Consider the following 22,481-nt stretch of genomic DNA (forward strand, 5'->3'; position numbering starts at 1 on the left):
AAATAGGCGCGCCCGTCGTCATTTTACGACAAGTACACGTCACACGTACGCACATACACACGCGCGCGCATACATACATAGATACAGACATACACACACAAAACATCTGTTCTCGACAAAAATCGACGTATGTCAAGTATACATACATACATACATACACACACACGCGCGCGCGCACACACATATATATATATGTACCTAAATTACACATATTCGTTATCTCTTTTTATTTCGAAGAGATTTTCCTTTCTTTTTTTATTTTTTCGGTTGACAATTTATTTTCGTTTCAATGTATTCAAAAAGATCTTACATCTTTCTTTATCGCTCTTAATTTATTATTAGTATTTTTATTATTATTATTATTATTATTATTATTATTATTATTATTATTATTTAGTATTATTATTATTATATTATTATTTTTTGAAATTTTTAATTGAATTAAAATCAAAAAGAGGAAAAGAAAAGAAATTATGCACGAATAAAAATATTGAAATTTTATAAAAGTACTTAAAAGATATAAGAAAAAAAAATATATATATATATATGTATGAAAAATTAATAACAATTTGATAAGAAAAAATAGTTAAAAATTAATTCTACCTCTCTCTCTTTCTCTCTCTTTTAATAAATCCCAAAACGTGACGTGTAATTCGGATGGAACATTTTGAACCGTGACATCTCTATATGCGGTTTATTTATACTATTTTTAACTTTTGCGATATTATTAATCTTTTTTATTAGTTTTCCTACCCTTACTCTCTTCTTCTTCATCTTCGATCTAAAGAAATTTATTAGTATATGTCTTTTGTTGATCCATCTTTGAAAATAAAAAAAAAAGAAAAAGAAAAATGAAAAAAAAAAAAATACAATTGAAAAACTCATAATAATTATAATAATAAAAAAAATAATTTAAATACACGCGCGCATACACAATCGTTGATATACAAATGTTTATAATATTGTTAGATCAATCGAATTGTTTATTTCTTTTTTGTCATTGTTATCATTATATTTTTTTTTTCTTTTCGTCAACTCTTCGCTAATAATCAATTTATTAACATTCATTGTTAACAGCGATTCGATACACATACAAACATACATACATACATACATACATACATACATACATACGTACATACAGACATACATGCAAACATACACAAACATTCTCATAAATCTTATATAGATACTAGATATTTAATCCCACATTATATATATATATATATATATATATATTTATAATATACATATATATATATAATATAGGATCTCGGAACCATAGGCCTATTATATCATTATCATTATCATTATCAATTAAATAATTATTTTAATTTTTTCTTATTTAACGACGACGTTCTTCTTGTTTTATATATATATACATATATATATATATATATATATATATATATATATATATATATATATATATATATAAAACGAAAAAAGAAACAAAATGACACGTCCATTCGTGTGTAGGAAACATTTCTAGTTAAACCTTACATCGTTCTATCGTTTTATAATTCATAAATAATTGTTTACAATTGTATATGTAAGTTTCATTCTGTATGTGTGTGTGTGTGTGTGTATATATATATGTTTCTAAGCGTTAAATCATTCAGTTTATCTTCATGTATTTCAGAATACTTCAGAATACGAGCGAGGCTTTCTCTTATTGTTTTTTAAATATAATATAATATAATATAATATAATATAATATAATATAATATAATATAATATAATATAATAATATAATAATAATATAATATATGTAATATATATATATGTTCGTGTATGTGTGTCTGTCTGTGTTTATAATACAATATAGATATATGCGGCTAACGAACTTTCTATTTCTTCTTTTTTTTGGTATTTTTTTCTTTTTTCATTTAATTATTAATTATATAATTCTTTTTTTTTTATTCAAAATAAAGATTTCTTTTTTCTTTTTTTTTTTTTTAATTATAAATAAATTTGTTATCTTTTATCTTTGTTCTCTTTTAATATTACATATCACACATAAATTAATTCGAAGGAGACTCCTCGAAATTAATAATGGTTATTTTATTAGATTTAATAAAAAAGAAAAAATGAAAGAAAAAAATGAAAGAGAAGAAGAGAGAAAATGCATACAAACAAACAAATATATATATATATATATATATACGCACACTATATGACAAAAACGGAAAAGAAAAAAGAAAAAAGGAAAGAGATAAAAAAAAACAGAAAAAGAAATAAATAAATGAGAGAAGAAGAAAAGGAAAGCTCGTCAGCCGTCGAATTATGAGTAAGTACAACGATGATATCTATTTATTTCTTTTCTTTATCTTTTTTTTTTTTGTTTCTAACAAGAAACATGAATAATAAGCATGAAAGAGAGTGATATGAAAATGGTTGATGATAAAAAAAAATAAAAGACAAATAAACGAAATGAAAAATGAGAAAGAAGAAAAGAGAAAAGAGAAAAAATGATAGATAAACTATTTTTAAAAAATATTTGTTCTTTTTTTTCCTAAATCTAATCATTCCCAAATATGTCTATATATCTCTCTTTCTATGCTTTCCATGTAATAAACAACGATGATGCATGATTAATTATAAAGCGTTTTTGCACGCACACGCACACACATACACAAACACAAACATAATATATAACACACTCAGGCTCACGCACACACACAAACACGTACAAGCACACGCGCACGGACGTAGAAGAGATTATTAATAATATTGTATTAATAGTATGTATATATATATATATATAGGTACTCTTTATTTATCTTATTTTTATCTTATATTATCTTATTTAATTATTTATTAATTTTCTATTTTATTTTCTTTCGTTTAGGTCGATACTGATATATTTTCTAAATCGTTTCTTTATTCTAAATTAAATTAAATTACACGTTAAAATGGTCTACATGATAGGGAAAGTGATTTATTTAAAGGCAAATTTGTAAAAACAAAACGATATGATTATAATAATAATAATAATAATTATTATTATTATTATTAATTATTATTATTATTTATTATTATTATTATTATTATTATTATTATTATTGTTATTATTATTATTATTAATAATAATATAGATCTCAGCGCGATTAGACTCGATTTCGGAACGAACATGATTTATACATTATTAACTTGTCTAAGTTATCCACTTCTTTATTTTTATTATTTTATTTTGCGATACGAGGAACGTGTTTATATTTATATGCATATATAAGTATGTATATGTATAAGAGAGAGAGAGAGAGAGAGAGAGAGAGAGAGAGAGAGAAAGAGAGAGAGAGAGAGATAGAGAGAGAAAAGAAAAGGTGCTAATTAATTAATTTCTTTACGTATATGTGTTTTGTATGTGTATGTCTGTGTATGTTTTCTAATCTAAAATACAAATTACATAATTGAATTCACTTTAAATTACATTGAAAATATTCGTTCAATTTCGTTCTTCTTTCTATTATTTATTTATTTATTTATTTATTCATTTGTTTGTTTGGATAGTTGGTTAATTAATTAATAGATTGTTTATAATGAATATTTCTCTTTCTTTTTCTATAAACAAGACTCATCTATTAACATTCAAATTATTGCATAATTGCATAATAGCATCCTACATTGAAAATATTCTCGTTGGATTGTTTTTATTCTTCTATTATCTTCTTCGTTAATTTATTTAATTAATATATTATTTATGATGGGTGGCTTTTTTCCTATTTCTTTTTTCCCTTCCCCCCCTCCATAAACCTATCAATAACTCAAACTATTAGGATTCAATTTGTATTTTTTGTCGACGATTGAATTCCTTCCTTTTCCTTTTTTTTTTTTTTCTAGTTGAATACTTTGAAAATATTGTGAAATTATTTATTCATTATTCCACATTTATTTTCTAGCCCTCTATTTTTCTTTTAATTATTCATATTTGTTTATTTATTTATTTCGTAAACTGTTAATATAATCTATTAGGTATAAATTGATTTCTATCGATCATCAATCTTCACTCTCACCGGGGGCTAAGACAGTCTACATTCTCTCATTCTAAATCAAAAGAAGCACAATAATGCCTCTGAATATATGTATACGTATAGATGTGTATGTTCGTGTGTGCATAAGTGTGGATGTATGTGTGGTGTGCATTATATATATATATATATATATATATATATATATATATATCCTATTTTCACTTGTATGGAACGACGTCAGAAAATAATATTATTATTATTATTATAACTATAAACGTCGAGTCTTCTTTTTATTAATTTTTTTTTTTGAACACTGTTTTAGCACCAAGAAAATTGTTTAAACCCTTCACTATTTTTTTTACTATATGTGTGAGTAGTGTAATAATATAGTAATAATAGTAATAATAGTGGAGTAGTAGTAGTAATAGTAATAGTAATAGTGTAGTAGGATAGTAATAATAATAATAGTAGTAGTAGTAGTAGTAGTAGTAGTAGTAGAATAATAGTAGTAATAGTAATAGCAGAATAGTAGTAGTGATAGTAGTAATGTTAGGAGGAGTATATTAATAATAATAATTATGCTATTGCACGAGCTATTATTTTCTTTTCCCTTTCTTTTTTCTATATATATATATTTGTTTTTTATATAATAAATAATAATAATAATAAGAATAAGAATAATAATAATAAAATAATGAATAATAATAATAAAATAATGGATAATTATAATAATATAATAACAATATTAATAATAAGAGATAATAAATATTTTTGTGTAAATTGCACAAATTATTTACATATATGCATGTATGTATGTGTATATATACATACAACATACATACATACATACATATATATATATATATATATATGTATGCATGATGATGTATATATATATCTCTCTTTTAAATTACAAACTTCTATTCGATTTCTATGTTTTACTATATTATCTAAATTATATAGGATATTGAACATGAGAAAGAGAAAGAGAGAAGGAAAGAGAACGAGTCTATAAACAAAAAAATTTTATCAAAAAGGAACTTTATAAGAAAAGAAAAAGGAAGAAATTCCGCATTAGAAATGCAGTTTCTATGTCTTAAAACCTAGATTCTTCAATTTTACTATTTTCAACGAACGTGTACATGTGTGTGTGTGTATATATATATATATATATATATATATATATATATATATATATATATGAATAGAATATATAAAAAAAACTATTGTAAAATGAATTTAGATATTTATTGGGAAAAGAAAAAGCTCGATTAAAAATTTATAAATTACGAGTTAAAGGAACGTTCATATTATATAATATATATTCATTCTGAACGATTTTTGTGTGTGGTATAAATATTTATATTAAATAATTATAATAATAGTAATAAGAGTAATAATAATAATAATAATAATAGATTATAGATTATAATATAATAATAATAATAATAATAATAATAATAATAATAATAATAGTAATAATAATAATAATATAATAATAATAGTGACAATCGTAATTATATAGTACGATTTTTTTTTCTATACGACAGGCTAATAATAGTAATAGAAATAGTAATAATAATAATAGTAATAATAATAATAGTAGTAATAACAATAATAATAATAATAATAATATAATAATAATAATATAATAATAATAATAATGATGATGATGATGATGATGATGAAAATAATAATAATAATAATAATAATAATAATAATAATAATAATAATAATAATAATATATCTTTCTTGATGCCTATTAATCATTTATTGCACGAATAAATGAAAATTAATAATTAATAAAGATTGATACAAAACAAACTGGCAATTAGATATAAATTCACATTCTGTTAGATCTCTTCGTTTGTGAAGAAAAAATGTCGTACCAAACACGGTAGTCAATCTAATCACCACTTTGGATAAACTGTTTAACCAGTCGCATACACGCATTACGCACACATGCACACACTGTGCAAATGTTTTTATTTATTATTAATATTTTATTTATTCAAGTTGAAAGAAAAGACAGTAATAAGGATTGGTATCTCGGTTCTTTTTTCTTTCATCTTATTGAAAACATTGTGACGAGGTCATGTTTGATATAAATCATTTTACCTTCTTATTATTATTATTATTATTATTATTATTATTATTATCATCATTAATTTTACTATTATTATTATTATTATTATTATTATTATTATTATTATTATTATTATTATTATTATTTAAAATAGTTCTTTTTCTTTCTTGCTGCCATATAATAAACTGCTCTCTCCCTCTCTATATTTCTCTTTCTATCTATCTTTATCTTTCTATCGTCCAGGAAATGTTCATCAAAAAGGCAGTATCTTCTATATATATATATATATATACATTGATCAATGATTTCCTATATAGATCAACAATGATCAATCCATTGGCTGTATGGACATGCATGATGAATTCATGATAATTATTATTATATTATATTATTATTATTATCATTATTATTATTACTATTATTCTATGTCAGAGAGACGGAGTTGAGACGTCGTTACGTTCGTATTAACTATAAAAAAAAAAAAAAAAACAAATAAGAAAAGAAAAAAAAAAATACTAACTCAATTATAATTATTCCTCCCTTAAGCTTGGACTTTCGCGTTACGATATTAGAACTTAAATTGTTCAATTGAAATAAATGGATCAGAAATATATTTCCTTCGTTTTAGACACTGCCTTTTTTACAACAACTCTCCTCTTTCTTTCTCTCTCATTCTCTCATTCTCTCTCTTTCTCTCTCTCTCTCTCTCTCTCTCTCATTCTCTCTTTGTTCATAGCGATATTAGAAATAAATGGTCTGCGCTGAGTCTTTGTTGCTTAATATAATTCGAGGAGAGTTTGATTTACATGGACTACGTTGTTGTATTATTACCACCAATGTAACCATTGTTCAATGTCTCTGGTTTATTAACATATTCAACCGTCGATGAGAGTCCATCCTTTTTATCAATGTCGATACCAATATCTACCGTGTCTACCGATGATAATTCTAATGGGATCGTAGGCTTTTTTTCAATGTTTGCTAATATCTCTGGACTACTATTTTCATAATCAGGATTCCTTGATTTAAATTTGATAGAATTTGGACTCTCTGTATACGTTCGTTGTTGTTGTTGCTGCTTGATCAAACTCTGAGGACTCGTTGATCTTGCTGTCGACGTTTGACTAACGTTTCCTCTTGATGTACTTTTGGCATGTATGTATGGTGAATTTTTCACTGATTTTAAACTGTCCTCGACGAACGGTAAGTTTAAAGTATCTTTGCTGGACGCTAAAGAATCTCCAGAAATACCATCGAAATCATCGAAGCCTGCTTTCAATGGTACCTTAGACGAATTCATGTCATGGAAGTTCGTCGTCGTTTTGGAATTCTCACCGTATTGTTCTACCGTGTAACGAGGACTCAAACTGTTTTTAATACTGGTCGGTTCGAAACTAGCAAAATCACCAAAGTCTTGACGCAACGGAGAATCCTCTTCACCTTCGACTTCCTCTTCGCGTAAATCTTGAAGAGTCGTCATCTCTAGGTCCCTGTATACGGATTTAACGAAAAAAGAAAAAAAAAAAATTAACAAGAAAAGAAGGAGAAAAGATATCAAGTATTCGATAAAGTCTTTTTTCTTTTTTTCTTTTTTTTTTTCTTTTTTTTTTTTTTGGAAGTGATTCGTATAAGAAAAATGTATTATTTACTTGTCCGTTTGCGGCGAATGAGATATATTCTGATTTCTTGCTTCGATACCTTCAGGACTGTGATAAAAGCTGACACGTTCGAAAGCTTCCAAATTGACATCTGACAACAATATGGTAGCTATGTCGATGAAAGTCGGTCTTCTTGTTGCTTTATGGCACCAAGTACGTCTCATTAAATTGTAAAGGGAGTCTGGACAATTCTCAGGACGTTCCATAACACCTCCCTCTATTACATACCGCAATACCTGTGAAAGTACAGAGTCGACAAGTCAAGTTTCATTGCTCTCGTTATTTGTCACACATACGTCATCGAAAAAAAAAAGAAAAAAAAAAAACTATCCAAGTAACGATCACCTTCATTTATTACATTTTTACCTGATCATTCGATAAACCTTGATAAGGTTGCGAGGCAAGAGTTACCATTTCCCATAGAACGACACCATAACTCCAAACATCGGAGAAACTTGTAAAGACACCATCCTTCAAGCTTTCCGGTGCCATCCATCTAACAGGTAAAAGACCTTTGGTACCTTTCCGATAATAATCAGTCTCATATATATCTCTGGTCATTCCAAAGTCACCGATCTTAACTGTAAGATCTTCGGCTACCATACAATTTCTCGCTGCCAAATCTCTGTGAACGAATTTCTTTGCAGCAAGATAAGCCATACCGTCGGCTATTTCGATCGCCATTTGTAAGATTCTTTTCAAGGTCGGTGGCTGCCTCGAGAAATTTTCGCAGACGTCGGGTCTATGACTTCTCAAATAAGTCTTCAAATCACCGTTCACCATTAGCTCCATTACTACCAAGGTTGGTTGTCCTTGAGACACTACACCGAGCAATCTTACCACGTGATGAGTGTTGAAAGCTCTATATAAAAAATAAATAAATAAAAACCATGACAAATCTCTAAAATATTTCATTAGAAAATAATGATCAGGATTAAGAAAGATACTTGCTTCATGACGGATGCTTCGTTAAGAAATTCTATTCTTTCTCTATCGGTCGCATTTTCATTGACGGTTTTAACAGCGCAACGAACTTCCGGCTTCCCTTTGACAACGTCCCTAGCTAAACCCTCGTAAACCATCCCAAAGGAACCATTTCCTAATTCTTTCAAAACATGAATTTTCTTTCTGGGTACTTCCCATTCGTCGGGCACGTAAACCGAGCTCACGTATTCGGGATTAACCGTTGCTATGAGTCTCCTACTAGGAACATTTCGCATAAACTTTCTTTTACAGACATAAAACGCTACGAATATCATAACTGCGAAGAGACTGCACAGTATGGACCAAAACAGTATCCAAAACAGTCCTAAGCTGCTGTATTCCTTGATAAAGAAGTATTGTGCCTCCGTGTAATTTCCATTTCCGGCGAGGCTGGTAGCTCTGACCTTGATGGAATAATTACCAGCTGGGAGATCTTTGAGAACGTAGGAATTGCCAGCTTTGGTAAAATCGCGTCTGGTGATGCAGACTACGGTTGCTTTTATCTGTCGATGAAAGAGATAATGATTGATCGATCGATGACTGTACATAGCTAGATACACGTACGTACATGTGTCGAAAGAAATTATTAAAGAAGACACTCACGTTCTGTATGTCCACTCTCTTATATTCGATTTGATAGGTAACGATCAAGCCATTAGGTTGCGGTGGCTCTGCCCAATAAAGCGTGACAGTTGTCAGACTATTATTCTCGCCAGAAATGCTCAATCTGAAGGTATTAACAGGGATATTATCGGCACTGTCCAATGGTAATGTCCGATAGGTCTTCATACTCTTCGTCGAGCAAGTGTCATTCGTATCGTTCTTCACAACCTCTCGACAGGCTTGTACCTCGATATTATAATATGCAAAGTGTCGAAGATTCTTCATGACGAAACTGAGATTTGGACTAGGCACCTCTCTTTCGAATACGACGTAAGTACTGTTCACTTGTTTATCGGCCGTCGACTCTTTCTGCAAAAACAAAAACAAAAAAGTTTCTTTTCTTATTTTCTTATTTTCTTCGTCGAGAAAACGTTGATTCGCAATAATTTTTCTTCTCCTTTCCTTCTCTCTCTCTCTCTCTCTCTCTCTCTATACAACGTAGAAAATACGATCTTGTTTCTTCGTACCTCGGAGTAATAACTGTGATCTCTTTTCTTGATTATCTCAAATATCTCGCTGGTGTCACGTCTCCTACGAGCATCTATTCGTTTCACATAAACCTGATTGTGCAAAGCGTCCTCGAATGCGATAGAACTGGAAACTTCCTTTTCGCGCAACGACTGATCCATTTCTCGATCCGCACAGTCGCAGGATGTTGTTTCCGGTATCTTCGCTAATTCCTTTTCTTCCTCCGCGCGTTTTCTCTCTTCTTCGGCCATTACCGACATCGATTTCTTTTCCGGCAAGGACATCGCTAGAAATCGATGTATAATTAATTACTCGATTAATAATCGTCAAGAAAAAGAAAGAAGAGAAGAAACGAAAGAAAAAGGGATTAGGAAACTCACGTTCGTCGCAGTAGTTTCTCTGATCGATGAAGTTCGAGTCATCCGGTACCCAACGTCCAACGATTCTATAGTGCGTGAGATTACCGTTTTTCCTTAACGGTGGTAACCAAGAGACGATGAGCTCGCTGCTGGAATTACTGTAAGTTGAGAGACCTCTAGGCGCGCTAGGTGCGTGAGGTTTCGTCGTGAAATACGTGACTTTGCTTTGAGCACCGGATCTCTCCGTGGCGATGGTGTACGTTTTTACATAAAAGGCGTATTGCGTGAACGGTTTCAATTGAGTTAAAATATGAGAGAGGTAACTTGGCTTTTCAGCTTCCGTGTAATTGGTAGCGATTGGTTTGGTTGATCCTTCGATGGCAGAAACGTCGTCGACTCTCCAGCCATCGCCTCCGCAAGCATCTCTGCCATCGTACATCGTCACGTTTTCATTCGGTGCTTCGATGAAGTACACCACGTATCCCAATAACGATCTAGGATCGTGATGAGTGAATTGTTCCCACTCGATCAATGCTGCGTCCGACGTAGTCTTTGTGACGATCGTTTTCAATTCCGTAACGTTGCAAGCTACCTTGTCCCCGTTGCTATTCGGTGCAACCTCCAGTTCTGAGAAATCTCCAAGCTCCGCTTTTTTTATAAGAGTTTCAATCTTATGAAAGCATAGCTTCGGATTGAAATGAAAAAAGACCTTAGCCGGGCCATCTTTCGAGAGAATCTTGATCTTGCCGTGAGTACTCCAGTCCCACAGTTCTTGAAGATTCTGATTGTCCAGAACGGCCAGAGTATACTTGCTGTTGTCCAAATATTTCCCATTTATCGTTCGTAGGCTCTTCAAAAAGTTCAAAGATATCAGAGGGAAACTACGTACTATCTTCAGATAACCGTCGATCACTTCTATCATATTCAAACTGTCTTCCAGCTCGTTGACGATGTTCTTACCGCCTCTTATTTGAATCTCAAGGCTACCGGTGATATGAGTGCAACCACGTAGTTTCTGAGCAGAAGCGATACTGTCTACGCTAGTACCAGCGCATTCCTTCAAACAAGGACCTTTACATTTCTTACAAGACGTCTTGTTGTTGACCTCTTCGTCCATATAACCGGCAGGACATTCGATGATGCAACTACCATTGAACGGTTTGTACGGCTTATCTTTGACGATGCTCAAAGCCTCTCGTGGCTTTACCATTTGACGACATTCGTCCTCTCCGATACAACGACGATTCATAAACTCATATGTACCGTTTGGACAACGTTCTTGACAATGACTACCTCCAACCAACACGTTCTTACAAACTTTACAATTATTCTCTGTTGGTCCTGTACAGCCTCCCAGACACGACGAATGACAACAAGCATTCGTCTCGTCGCACGAATCTTCTCCACATTTTTTCCTACATACTGTAATCACAATTTTTAGGTTATGATCTTTGTGATCGTCACGTGACATATGTAGTGCTATTAATATTTTTTTGAATCTATATATCCTTTCTTTCTTTCTTTCTTTTTTTTTTATTTCTTTAAAGAACTTATAGAATAAAATAATACTAACTTCGTTGGCAGTGTTGTCGATTCCAGCAAAGCGTTTCATCGGGCTTGGTCAATCTAGTGGTACAATTTTTTTCACATATCGGACAGCCATTCTTTGGTTTATTTCCCTATGAAACATACAAAGAGGATTACAATTTCGTTATTAAATTTATGTAACTCGTACAAATATATTAATTACGACAGAAAATATAAATCGTATCAAAAAAAAAAAAAATAAAGGGGGGAAAGGAGTGAGGTTATAATCGAGAATCATATAGTTACATATGTATGTGTGTGTGTGTGAAAACACAAATTGTGTCATGTAAATAACGTACACACCTACATAGGGAAATACGAGTATGTAATTTTCTTTGATGTAATAAAATGAAGAGAATATTCGTGCGTGCGTATGTATATCAATATTTTTTCTTATTAATTTTTTTTTCTTTTTCTTTTTCTTTTTCTTTTTTTTTTTTTACAACGTTATCGATTTTGAACAAATGTTTTCATTGGTCGACTTTATCGATTCGTCGTAAAGCATGTTATCTCGTTTCAAATCACGAAACGTTCGTCCGATTACCATCGACTTCGCACTTTTCTACTCGTGAAATTGTACACGAGCAAATAACAAGAAGAAGAGCACACGCGTGCCGCTCGAATTTCATTTATTTACGTCACTACTTATCGTCTTTCTCTCTCTCTTATTTATTCGTCTTACAAACGATTAAATTCTTTCCCTGCAAAATGATTCCCATCTCTCTACTCTTCTTTAAAAAAGAAAAAAAAAAAAAATAGACTCTTCCTTCAGATTTCTTTAATTAATTTAACGCTTTCTGTTTTATACATTGTCCTTTATTCTTCAATTAAATTAAATGACGATCTCAATTGTCAATAATCGTAATGCAAAATTGTTTCTTTAATATAATCGTCACGGAGGTTAGATCTCTCCTCATCGAGAGATTTTTAATTTTGTTTTGAAAAAAAAAAAAAAAAAGAATGTATCGGTCGGTACGGTAGATTTTCTCCTCTTTTATTTTTTCTTATTTACAATTGATTCTCTAAAAATGTATATTTCTAAAAATTTGTTACTGCGGGTCAACAGAATGTTTTTTCTTTTCCTTTTTTAATAATTGCGATATGAAACTGTAGACGCGATCGTTGGGAAAATTAGAATTTATTAATTCTGTGAAATAAATCGTGATCGGTTGGTAAGATAGATCTTCTTTCTCCAATCTGCCATACGAAACTACAACATTCCGAAAAGATTCGTTAATCCGAACGTTCTTAGAGAATTAATTCGTATCTTAAATTACTAATAACTATTAAAAACATGAAACTATTCGTTCAATTATTTCGAGAAGGTTAGAATTTGCTTAGGTATTAATATCGCCTAAGAAAGAAAAGAAGAAGAGAAAAAAGTATCGGTCGGTAAGGTAAATCTTTCTCTTATCGACGTGTACTACGTGATAAAGTTCGTCGTATATGTTCGTTAGAAATAAACGATAACGATACCGATGTAACAATAACAACGATGACAACAACGACGACACAACAAGAACGACGTCTCGTGTAATTGAAATGAAAATTAATTAATTAACAAATTAACTCATTATCACGTACGTTTTTGTTTTATCTTCTCTTAGTTACGTCTCCTCACGTTGGTAAGTTATAAAGTAGTGAAACGAAGTAGAATAACATGAGAAAGAGATACAGATAGAGAAAAACAGAGAGAATAATAAGGGCGAGAGAGAGAGAGAGAGAGGAAAACGACGCATCGCGAAGGTCGAAAAACAAATTGCGAAAGGCTGAGAGTTACGATCGTTTTGTTCGTTGTTTTTGTTATTGTTGTATTGTGTTGTTATGTTGTTGTTCTCATCGTAGTCGTAGTCGTAGTCGTAGTTGCATCATCGTCATCGTCATCGTCATCGTCATCGTCATCGTCGTTGTCGTCGTTATCGGTCGTAGTCGTCGTAGTCGTCGTAGACCTAGTCTCAGTTTAGTCGTCGATTCGAACGAAGGCACGCGTGTTTGCTTTTCCACGAAGCATCTTCTAGTTACAGAGGACAATGCCTTTATGCGGATTTTCAAGGACTCGAACGGCGACCCATCCGGTTCCGAGGCTACGCATTTGTCTCTCTTTATAAACGGTTCGTGTATTCGAACACGTGAACACGCACATCACGCAACATCACGAATTGGTATTTTCGTCCATTTTTATAACCTTCAAATCGATCGAGTTCGATCCTGAATTTAATCGAATAAATATATACGTATGTACGTATTTTTGTTTTGTTTTTTTATTTCCTTGTACAATTGGAATAAAGAGAAATGTTTCAGATTGATTGTTACACGTGAAATTGTTTAAATAGAATTTGTTGGAAAAAGGAACGTTGCAAAAAAGGTTAAGATTCGTGTATATCAATGATTAAGGTTATTGCAGAATCTTTTGTTTGTTTTCATCGTTCGATATTTATGATTATAATTGATCGTTTATAATGAGATGAATGATATCCTCGAACTTGACACGATTTTTCGCGAGAACGTTGTCTCGTACAGTGTACACATACGTAGATACATACGTTGATCACTATGCAACTGACAATACTCGTTAGTCAGACCTTCGACGAGGTGATGCTAATCGAATGTTTTTCTACATACCTTGTTACCAATATCATGTATTCATTAATTTAGTTTATTACTTTCAATACTTCGATAATGTCGATCTATTTCTATCTTTAATCAAGATTCTAATCAATTTTCTTTATGATATATATATATTATCTTACAAGTGGAATCTAAAATTACTATATTATGTGTATATACGTATGTATGTATGTTCACTTATGTATATATTGTCTGTATAGTCGAACAAATCAAGTTAAAATTTATATGAAAAAAAAAGTGAGGTTAGTCGTACTTTCGATCAGACTTCCGGTTCGATATATCCAATATCGATATTTTCAAATATAAGGCGGTATTTTCAAATATAAATCATCGAGAATATTCACGTTAATCAGAAATGAAAAATTCATAAAAAAAAAAAAAAATAGAAATATTGACGATAACGTAAGATTGATGACGATTATGAATTCTTTATTTTTCTTTAATAACAAAAAAAGAAAAAAAAAGATTTCTGATTAATTCGATTAAATTTATAATCTTGAAAATGTAATTATAAAATCGATCTTATTATAAAATCGATCTAATTATAAAATGGAATTATAAAGATGATCTATTGTAAAGATTTCTAAAGGATAAAATCTTACCGATATGACGTGTTCGCCTTTTCCAGCTTTGGCTATGATATCCCAATCGATGGTGTCAACATAACAAAGCGCTGGATTCTTTTCGAAACGAACCGAACCACGTAGAATATCAGTCAATGAATGAAGACCAATTTCTTGTAGGTGCATCATCTCAAATGCAACTAGAGCATAATTGATAAATAAAGAATGACCTCGAATCACTGTCAGATTTGGAAAGAGACGGCCGACGCTTCGTAGTCCATTTACTCTGAAAATTCATATATTTTCTTTTCATATATTTTTTACCATTTATCAGAAAAAAAAGTATATATATATATATAATTCGTTTTTTTTATATTCGAATAAACACATTAAATAAATAAACAAATATACATATATATATATATATATATATATATATATATATATGTATATTGTGTAAAGTTCATATACGCAGTATACGCGTGTGAGTGTGTATATATCAGAAAGAAAAAAATAAATAAATAAACGAGATAAAAGAAGTGAAATATTCGTAATCGTTTGTACAAGAGTGTCAATGAAAAACTTGTAAGTTGTAAAAGTCGTGCAACGACTCCATCCTGCTCTCGTTCCGTGAGATCGTAAAAAAAAAAGAAGGATGGAGAGGAAGAAAAAAGAAAATAAATAAAAGAACAAAAAAGAATGAAAGAAAGAACGAGAGAAAGAAAAGAAGGGAAAAGGGGAGGAAAAGAACAAAAAACAAATAAATAAATAATGAACGAAAGAACGAAAGAAAGAAAGAAAAAAGAGGGGAAAAAAAACTGAAAAAAAGAGGCAGAAGCCGCGATAATAACAAGCCGCGTGCCTGAGAACGAGTTTAGTGACCTGAGAAAGGGGTTGGAACCGAGTGAAACGTCTACTTCGTTCTACTCGACCTTTTATAACTTCTCGATCGTTGCATACCACCTTCTCGTGGGAGAAGTGGGAAAAGAAATAAGAAAACTACTGGGGGAGAAAACTACTCGTGAAAATTTGATATCGGGGAGAAAAGCACTCGTTGCATTAAATTTTATATTAAAAACAAAAATTTATATCAATATTAATCTAAAGTGCGGACTTATAATTTGATATTTATTTGCGTTTTTATTTGATATTTATTACCATTTCTTTTTTTTTGTTTTTGTTTCTTTTTTTTTTTATCGTTAATTATCGTAGAAGTGAAATAAATTGAGAAATTTAATAAAAGAATGTAGAAATGAAAGATAAGGATCGAATGAAATATTTCAACTATTTTTTTAGTTACTAGAAAGAAAGAAAAAGATATAGAGAATGGTTATTGAAACAATTTTATTTTGATATAAAATGTATGTATGTATGTACGTATGTATATGTGATAGATAACGTTATTAAGTTAAAACTATTTAAGCCATTCATTAACATATAAATGAATATTAATACAAATAATACATTAATACAAATATCAAATTAATAGTATTAATTAACAAACAATTCCTGTTTCTTTTTTTTTTTTACAATATAATTATTAACATACGAAATCATTAAAAATGATATTAACAATAGTTAACTTGTAAATTATTATTTATATTATAGAAGAAAAAAAATTTATTAAAAAAAAAAAGAAAGAAAAAAAAAAGAATAGACTCGATTTTAATAGTACTTTTTTCTTTTGCTGAATCAGAAAAAAGGACAAAAAAGAGAAAATGTGTATGTGTATGTATGTGTGCGTTTATATAGACCCGTATAAAATTTGCATAGAACAGTAAAAAAAAACAGAAATATTTCGCTTATCGTAAGAATCTTTTGAAGATTTTTGATTGTATAAGCGGAAATAGAAGGTAATAAGAGAAAAAAAAATATGTATACGTAAATCTTTGTTGCTGCCTATGTATTTATATATGCGTATATGCTTTGTCTTGTCTATTGTTAATATTTATTATTCTTACCTGTATAAAACGAGGTATTCTGTTATTTCTACCAAATCTGGAAACGTGAGATTCGCATAGGCCGAATCGTCGGCGTGATCGATTAGTAGAATTTGGACGAATCCTTCGACTACTCGACATCCTTGCAGTCTTGTGAATTGATTCACGCTGTTTCTTATGTCTATACTTTGGCACACTGTTTATTGGACAAAAAAAAAAAACAAATATATTAGAAATATTATGTTAAGGCCATTAGATATATTAGATGGTAAAGAATAATTACATTCGCAGTTTAAAAAAAGAAAAAAATAAATAAGTTAATAATTATTTAAATTAATAATAAGAATTATTTAAATGTCCCACCACTTTATCTATATCTACTAATTTGAGTTATAAAATAATAGGTTATATGTATATATATTTTTTTTGTGTTACTCTAATATGAGTCATTAAATATTAATAATCATTTTTTATATTATATATATATATATTTTTTTATTAGTGGACATGGTTTTTGTTTCCTTTCTTTTAAAGAATTTTAATAGAAATAAGTATTGTACCTACTTTTGTAGCATTATATTTAAACATTGATAGTTAAGTTATTTTTAATTGTTTCAATGAAAAAAGATCAAACATTAATAAAAAAAAAAATTTTATCTACGATATTTATCTTTTTGTTAACTCAACTGTTTATAATTATTTCAATTATATTCTTAATAATTTCCATGCTATTCTTTCATTAAAATCTCATGAATATATCATGAATCTCTCCTCCCCCCTCTCTATCTCTCTTTTATATATATATATAAAGGAATAAAGGAAACTACTTTCTTTTTTCTTTTTAATCTTATCAGTAAATTCAAATTCGAATTTCAATTTCCACCAGACCTACATGAATCCAACAAAGAAGCTAATTTTATTCCTTGTGCATTTAAGTAGAAAAAGATAGCACGTAATTTGACCTAAAGTAGTCGGTTAATAACAGATTTATTAAAATGTTTCTTTTCTTTTTCCTTATTCTTTTTTTCTTTTTGCAAAGGAAGATTCTTTCTATAATTAATTGCTTATTTCTCATGTATCGATACGTTAAAATCTTCTTTCAAATTAGTTGGAAATGAGAACGGAAGAGGGTTTCATTTTATTTTATCAGGATGTGTGTGTGTTTGTGTGTAGATGAACATGAGCATCTTACATTTGCACCTCACACACACACATACAGAATAAAATGTATTATAAATTTTATCATGATATATGTATATCTAAATGAGCATATGTCTACCATCTAGACGTTCATACAATGAATTTTATATACTATACAATATATTTTATGTTTCCTTGAATTAAAAATAACGTGTCTTATTGTATGATAAACATATTAAAAATAATTAATAAATATATTTATTTTTTTTAATAAGATAAGAAGGAAATAAATGTTAAGATGGAATAAAATGTATATCTCTTTCTTTCTTTCTGTGTGTGTGTATGTGTGTGCATAGGGTTTATTCCAATGCCAGTTAATGATATTTTTAGCACGACCTGCTAGCATCGGGCTCACTGACCGTTTTCGAAAGAGATGTAGTAGACGGCGCGTCTTCTATTATATAAATAAGTTTCTATGTATATTTGTTTGTTTATTTCTTATGTACATTTTAAGATAATAATACACTCTACAAAATATACATACATACATACATATATACATATATATATAGATACATATATATACATACATACATACATACATACATACATACATACATACATACATATATATATATATATATATATATATATATATATATATATATATATATATATATTCACTAATTGGAAAAAATAAATGATCACTATTATTATATTCGATATTATCTCATTAAACATACGATCCATCGTTTCTTTTTTTATTCTTTGAGAATTTTTTACTCAAAAAAAAAGGAAAAGAAAAAAAAGAATCAATGAATGAATGAATAAATAAAATGAATGGACGGACGGATAGATTGATGGATAAATGAATGAATGAATAAATGAATGAAGCCAGGTCGATAATAAAGATATCGGTTTTATCGACCATCCTCCTTCGTTTTTCTCTCCTAATTTTCTTTCTTCTTTCTACTCTCTCATTTTCTTTAAGTAATAATTACATTGTTATTATTATTATAATAAATATTTTTCGCCTAGATATGATATATCGTAATAAAATTATGCAAGACATTATATATTCTATTTCTTTTTTAATAAAAGTATAAAAAAAAAAAACAAAAACAGAAAATGGTAAGTTAACAAAAATAATGAAAACTCTGCAACAGATCGTATATAAATGATTTCTTCATTTTTTCTCCCAATTTTTTCTCTCTTAAAAAAAACAAAATGAAAAAAAAAATAAAAGTAAAAAGGAAAAAAAAAATGATCAAATTAATAACAAACTATTAATATCCAAATATGATACTAAATAATAATTGATATACCCATATCAATGTCCGATTATTCCTATCAAATTAGTTGCTTAAAGAAATAATGATAATACTTCGATTAAATCATCGATCTTCACAATATTTCAAAACAAATAATAAAAAAGAAAAGAAAAAGAAGAATTTAATTCAAATTACCAGTCCATAAAGAAAAAGAAAGTTCGGTGCTACACAAAGTAGACTCGTTTCAACATTCCTGCACAAAATTTCCATATAAAAAGCCTAAACCATTGCCGTCGTTCCACTGCCACGAATGATGACATCAACATGTAAAAAAAAAAAGAAAAGAAAAAACAAAAAGAGAAAGAGAAAATAAGAAAAAGGAGAAAGAAATGAAGAAAAAAAAAAGAAGAAAAAACTGTGCAATAAAAAAAAAAGAAGATAAATCATGTGCGAAGAGAGATAACCGCTTCTCTCTTTCCTTTTTTTTTCCTTTTCCTTTTAAATATCAACTTGGAAGAAGAAAGAATTCTACATTGTGTAGCCGGAATCGTTCGGATGTGTTTTGCTTTGATACAACATATTGAGAACGAGAGAGAAAGAGAGAGAGAGAGAGAGAGAGAGAGAGAGAGAGAGAAGAGTACAGAGTGTTCTTAAGGCAGCCTACTTAAGAAGTTGCACCGGTCGATGCATTCCAGACTCTCTGTTCAAGGTTACTAGCCATTCACCTAAAGGCCGAAGTACTCGGCTGCCCTGACTGCCTCTTTCTTTCTCTTTCTTTCTCTCTTTCTCTCTCTCCCCCCCTCCCCCCCTCCCCCTCTCTCTCTCTCCCTCTCTCTTCTCTTCTCTTTATTTCTATCTATCTATTTCTATCTCTTCTTCTTGAAGTGAAGCTGAGAACCATCTTCATGTCTTCTCTCTCTCTCTCTCTCTCTCTCTCTCTCTCTCTCTCTCTCTCTCTCTCTCTCTCTCTCTCTCGCAATCTCTGTTTTCTCTCTTAGACATTCCTCTGGATCGTGCGTAGCAGGCAAAGAGTATCTTCTCTTCACGGAGGAACCTTTTTGACGGAACCGGTTATTGCAACTATGTGTACGACCACCAAGAAGGACAAAGTTGCTGAGTAGAACAAGAAAGGGTCAGAGTGAAAAAGCAAAAGAGGGAGAAAGAGAGGGGGAGGGAGAGAGAGAGAGATCAGTCATGCCGGATCTACCCGGTGTTATGGTATACAGTGTTGAAAATGTTTTCTGAATTTTATCGAGGACGTGGATTGAATTAGAAAAAGGTAAACAGAAACAGGAGGAGAGAAAGAGAAAGAGAAAGAGAAAGAGAAATCAAAGTTTCTATAGAGATAATATTATCTTTTACATTGTAATAAGAGTGAATTTAATCGAGGACAAGGATTAGAAAGATAGATAGATAGATAGATAGATAGATAGATAGAGAGAGAAAGATAAAGATAAAGATACAGATAGAGATAGAGATAGAGATATAAAGATATGTCAGAGTTTCTATACCGATAATATATCTGATATATATTGTAATAAGAATGAATTTGTTTTGATGTATAGAATTGAATTAGAAAGAGAGAGAGAGAGAGAGAGAGAGAGAGAGAGAGAGATGTTGGAGTTTCTATACTGATAAGATATCTTTTACATTGTATACTTATATGTAAAAAAACGATATAATCTTCAATGAGGAGGATAAACATTGTGATCGTAAGAAATACAAATAAATATGAAAAGGGATTTAATTGTAAAGAGAAAAAAAAATGAGAGAGAGAGAGAGAGAGAGAGAGAGAGAGAGAGAAATGTTACAATAATTATTTCTCTCTCTTCTTCTCTCGTCCTATATACATTTCAATCTAAAATGAAAGTCCCACTATTTCCGTGACAAGTGATATCATATCTATGACGAAAAAAGAGGAATTTCTATTTCCTTTTTCAATAATATATTTCGCTTTTTATTGTTACACATAAAGTACAATGATAGAGGAAGAATAAAAGAGAAAGAATGAAAGAATGGAAGAAAGAAAGAAAGAAAGAAAGAAAGAAAGAAAGAAAGAAAGAGAGAAAGAAGGAAAGAAAAAAAGAAAATAAAAGGAATGCCAAGTATTTATGTGAGAGGATAGATACATAAAGAGAAAAAGAGAAATAGAAGTAGAAAGATAGAGAGAGAAAGAGAGAGAGAGAGAGAGAGAGAGAGAGAGAGAGAGAGAGAGAGAGAGAGAGAGAGAGAGAAACGTTAGAAACGTTAGAAAGATGGCATACTTGAAATCTTTGAAGTATAAAGGACATTCTGAACATCTTTTCTTTGAAGTATACACTCATATATGTATACGTACACGTACACACACGAACACATGCACAGATAAAGAAAGAAAGAGAGAAAGGGGGAGAAGGCAGAGAGAGAGGGGAGAATGGAGAGAAAGAGAGAAAAGTTGAATGAAAGAATACTCGTTGAAGTATTTCATTAAAAAATTTTTGTTAATGAAGAATTAAAGAGAGGGTTGGGACGAGGGTGTGAGAAAATTTACAAAGGCATAAACGGGAACATTTTTTCCCCAGTCATTTCACAATTAGTTCTCTCTCTCTCTCTCTCTCTCTCTCTCTCTCTCTCTCTCTCTCTCTCTCTCTCTCTCTCTCTCTCTCTCTCGTTTTCTTTTTCCATCTTCTTACTTCAAAGAACACGATAAATTTAGTTTGTTGTTTGAAATTCGCTCTATACGATCGCGTTAGTTGCGTACGGAATACGAAATTAGATTTCATCTTTCTTCTTCGTCGTACGTCGTAAATATCAAGTTTGTAATCTCACGTATATAATATGTAGATAAGGAGATATGGTAGATGCACATAGATACATACATACATACAACATGCGTGCATATATATATATATATATATATATATATATATATATACACACATACACTTACACATATGTATGCATTTCTGTAACGTATCGCCTTAAATAATTTAATAGAAAATTAATGAGAAAAATTTATACGCCGTTTCAATTAAAAGAATTGTCCGAGTAATGTCCGATAATGAAGATACAGAGTTGTATCGCAAGTATTTTTCTTAAGTGACATGAAATATCAATTAAAATCTCTTTCACGAGAGGGTAAGTGATACGGATGGGTTGGTTGACTTACAATAATTAGTCG

The 22,481-nt window shown here is 30.0% G+C and overlaps 1 protein-coding gene and 1 long non-coding RNA gene across 5 annotated transcripts in view; one reads left to right on the forward strand and one right to left on the reverse strand.

Annotated features, from left to right (window-relative positions):
- LOC127069876 (insulin-like receptor) overlaps positions 1 to 22,481 on the reverse strand; it is a 65,219-nt gene that overhangs the window by 70 nt on the left and 42,668 nt on the right. Inside the window, exons 3-12 of one of the 2 annotated variants that reach the window (XM_051007496.1) lie at positions 16,932 to 17,106; positions 15,010 to 15,256; positions 11,766 to 11,871; positions 10,214 to 11,614; positions 9,833 to 10,119; positions 9,306 to 9,674; positions 8,670 to 9,205; positions 8,085 to 8,580; positions 7,710 to 7,954; positions 1 to 7,550 (exon numbers count right to left, since the gene is read on the reverse strand). The exon at positions 1 to 7,550 is cut by the window's left edge and continues 70 nt beyond it. In XM_051007496.1, coding sequence (XP_050863453.1) covers positions 6,872 to 7,550; positions 7,710 to 7,954; positions 8,085 to 8,580; positions 8,670 to 9,205; positions 9,306 to 9,674; positions 9,833 to 10,119; positions 10,214 to 11,614; positions 11,766 to 11,871; positions 15,010 to 15,256; positions 16,932 to 17,106 — 4,541 coding nt within the window. In that variant the 3' untranslated portion in view covers positions 1 to 6,871. The remainder of the gene's footprint in view (positions 7,551 to 7,709; positions 7,955 to 8,084; positions 8,581 to 8,669; positions 9,206 to 9,305; positions 9,675 to 9,832; positions 10,120 to 10,213; positions 11,615 to 11,765; positions 11,872 to 15,009; positions 15,257 to 16,931; positions 17,107 to 22,481) is intronic. The other variant, XM_051007497.1, reaches the window with a different exon arrangement.
- LOC127069910 (uncharacterized) lies at positions 13,665 to 16,054 on the forward strand. 3 transcript variants are annotated; one of them, XR_007783782.1, is made up of 2 exons: positions 13,665 to 13,941; positions 15,036 to 16,054. It is a non-coding gene; the product is annotated as an uncharacterized LOC127069910 (long non-coding RNA). The 3 variants fall into 3 exon arrangements; XR_007783784.1 differs by having other exon boundaries at positions 13,934 to 14,017; XR_007783783.1 differs by lacking the exon at positions 13,665 to 13,941 and adding an exon at positions 14,030 to 14,418.

This window comes from Vespula vulgaris, chromosome 17 (assembly GCF_905475345.1).
Source record: "Vespula vulgaris chromosome 17, iyVesVulg1.1, whole genome shotgun sequence".
Taxonomy (NCBI): domain Eukaryota; kingdom Metazoa; phylum Arthropoda; class Insecta; order Hymenoptera; family Vespidae; genus Vespula; species Vespula vulgaris.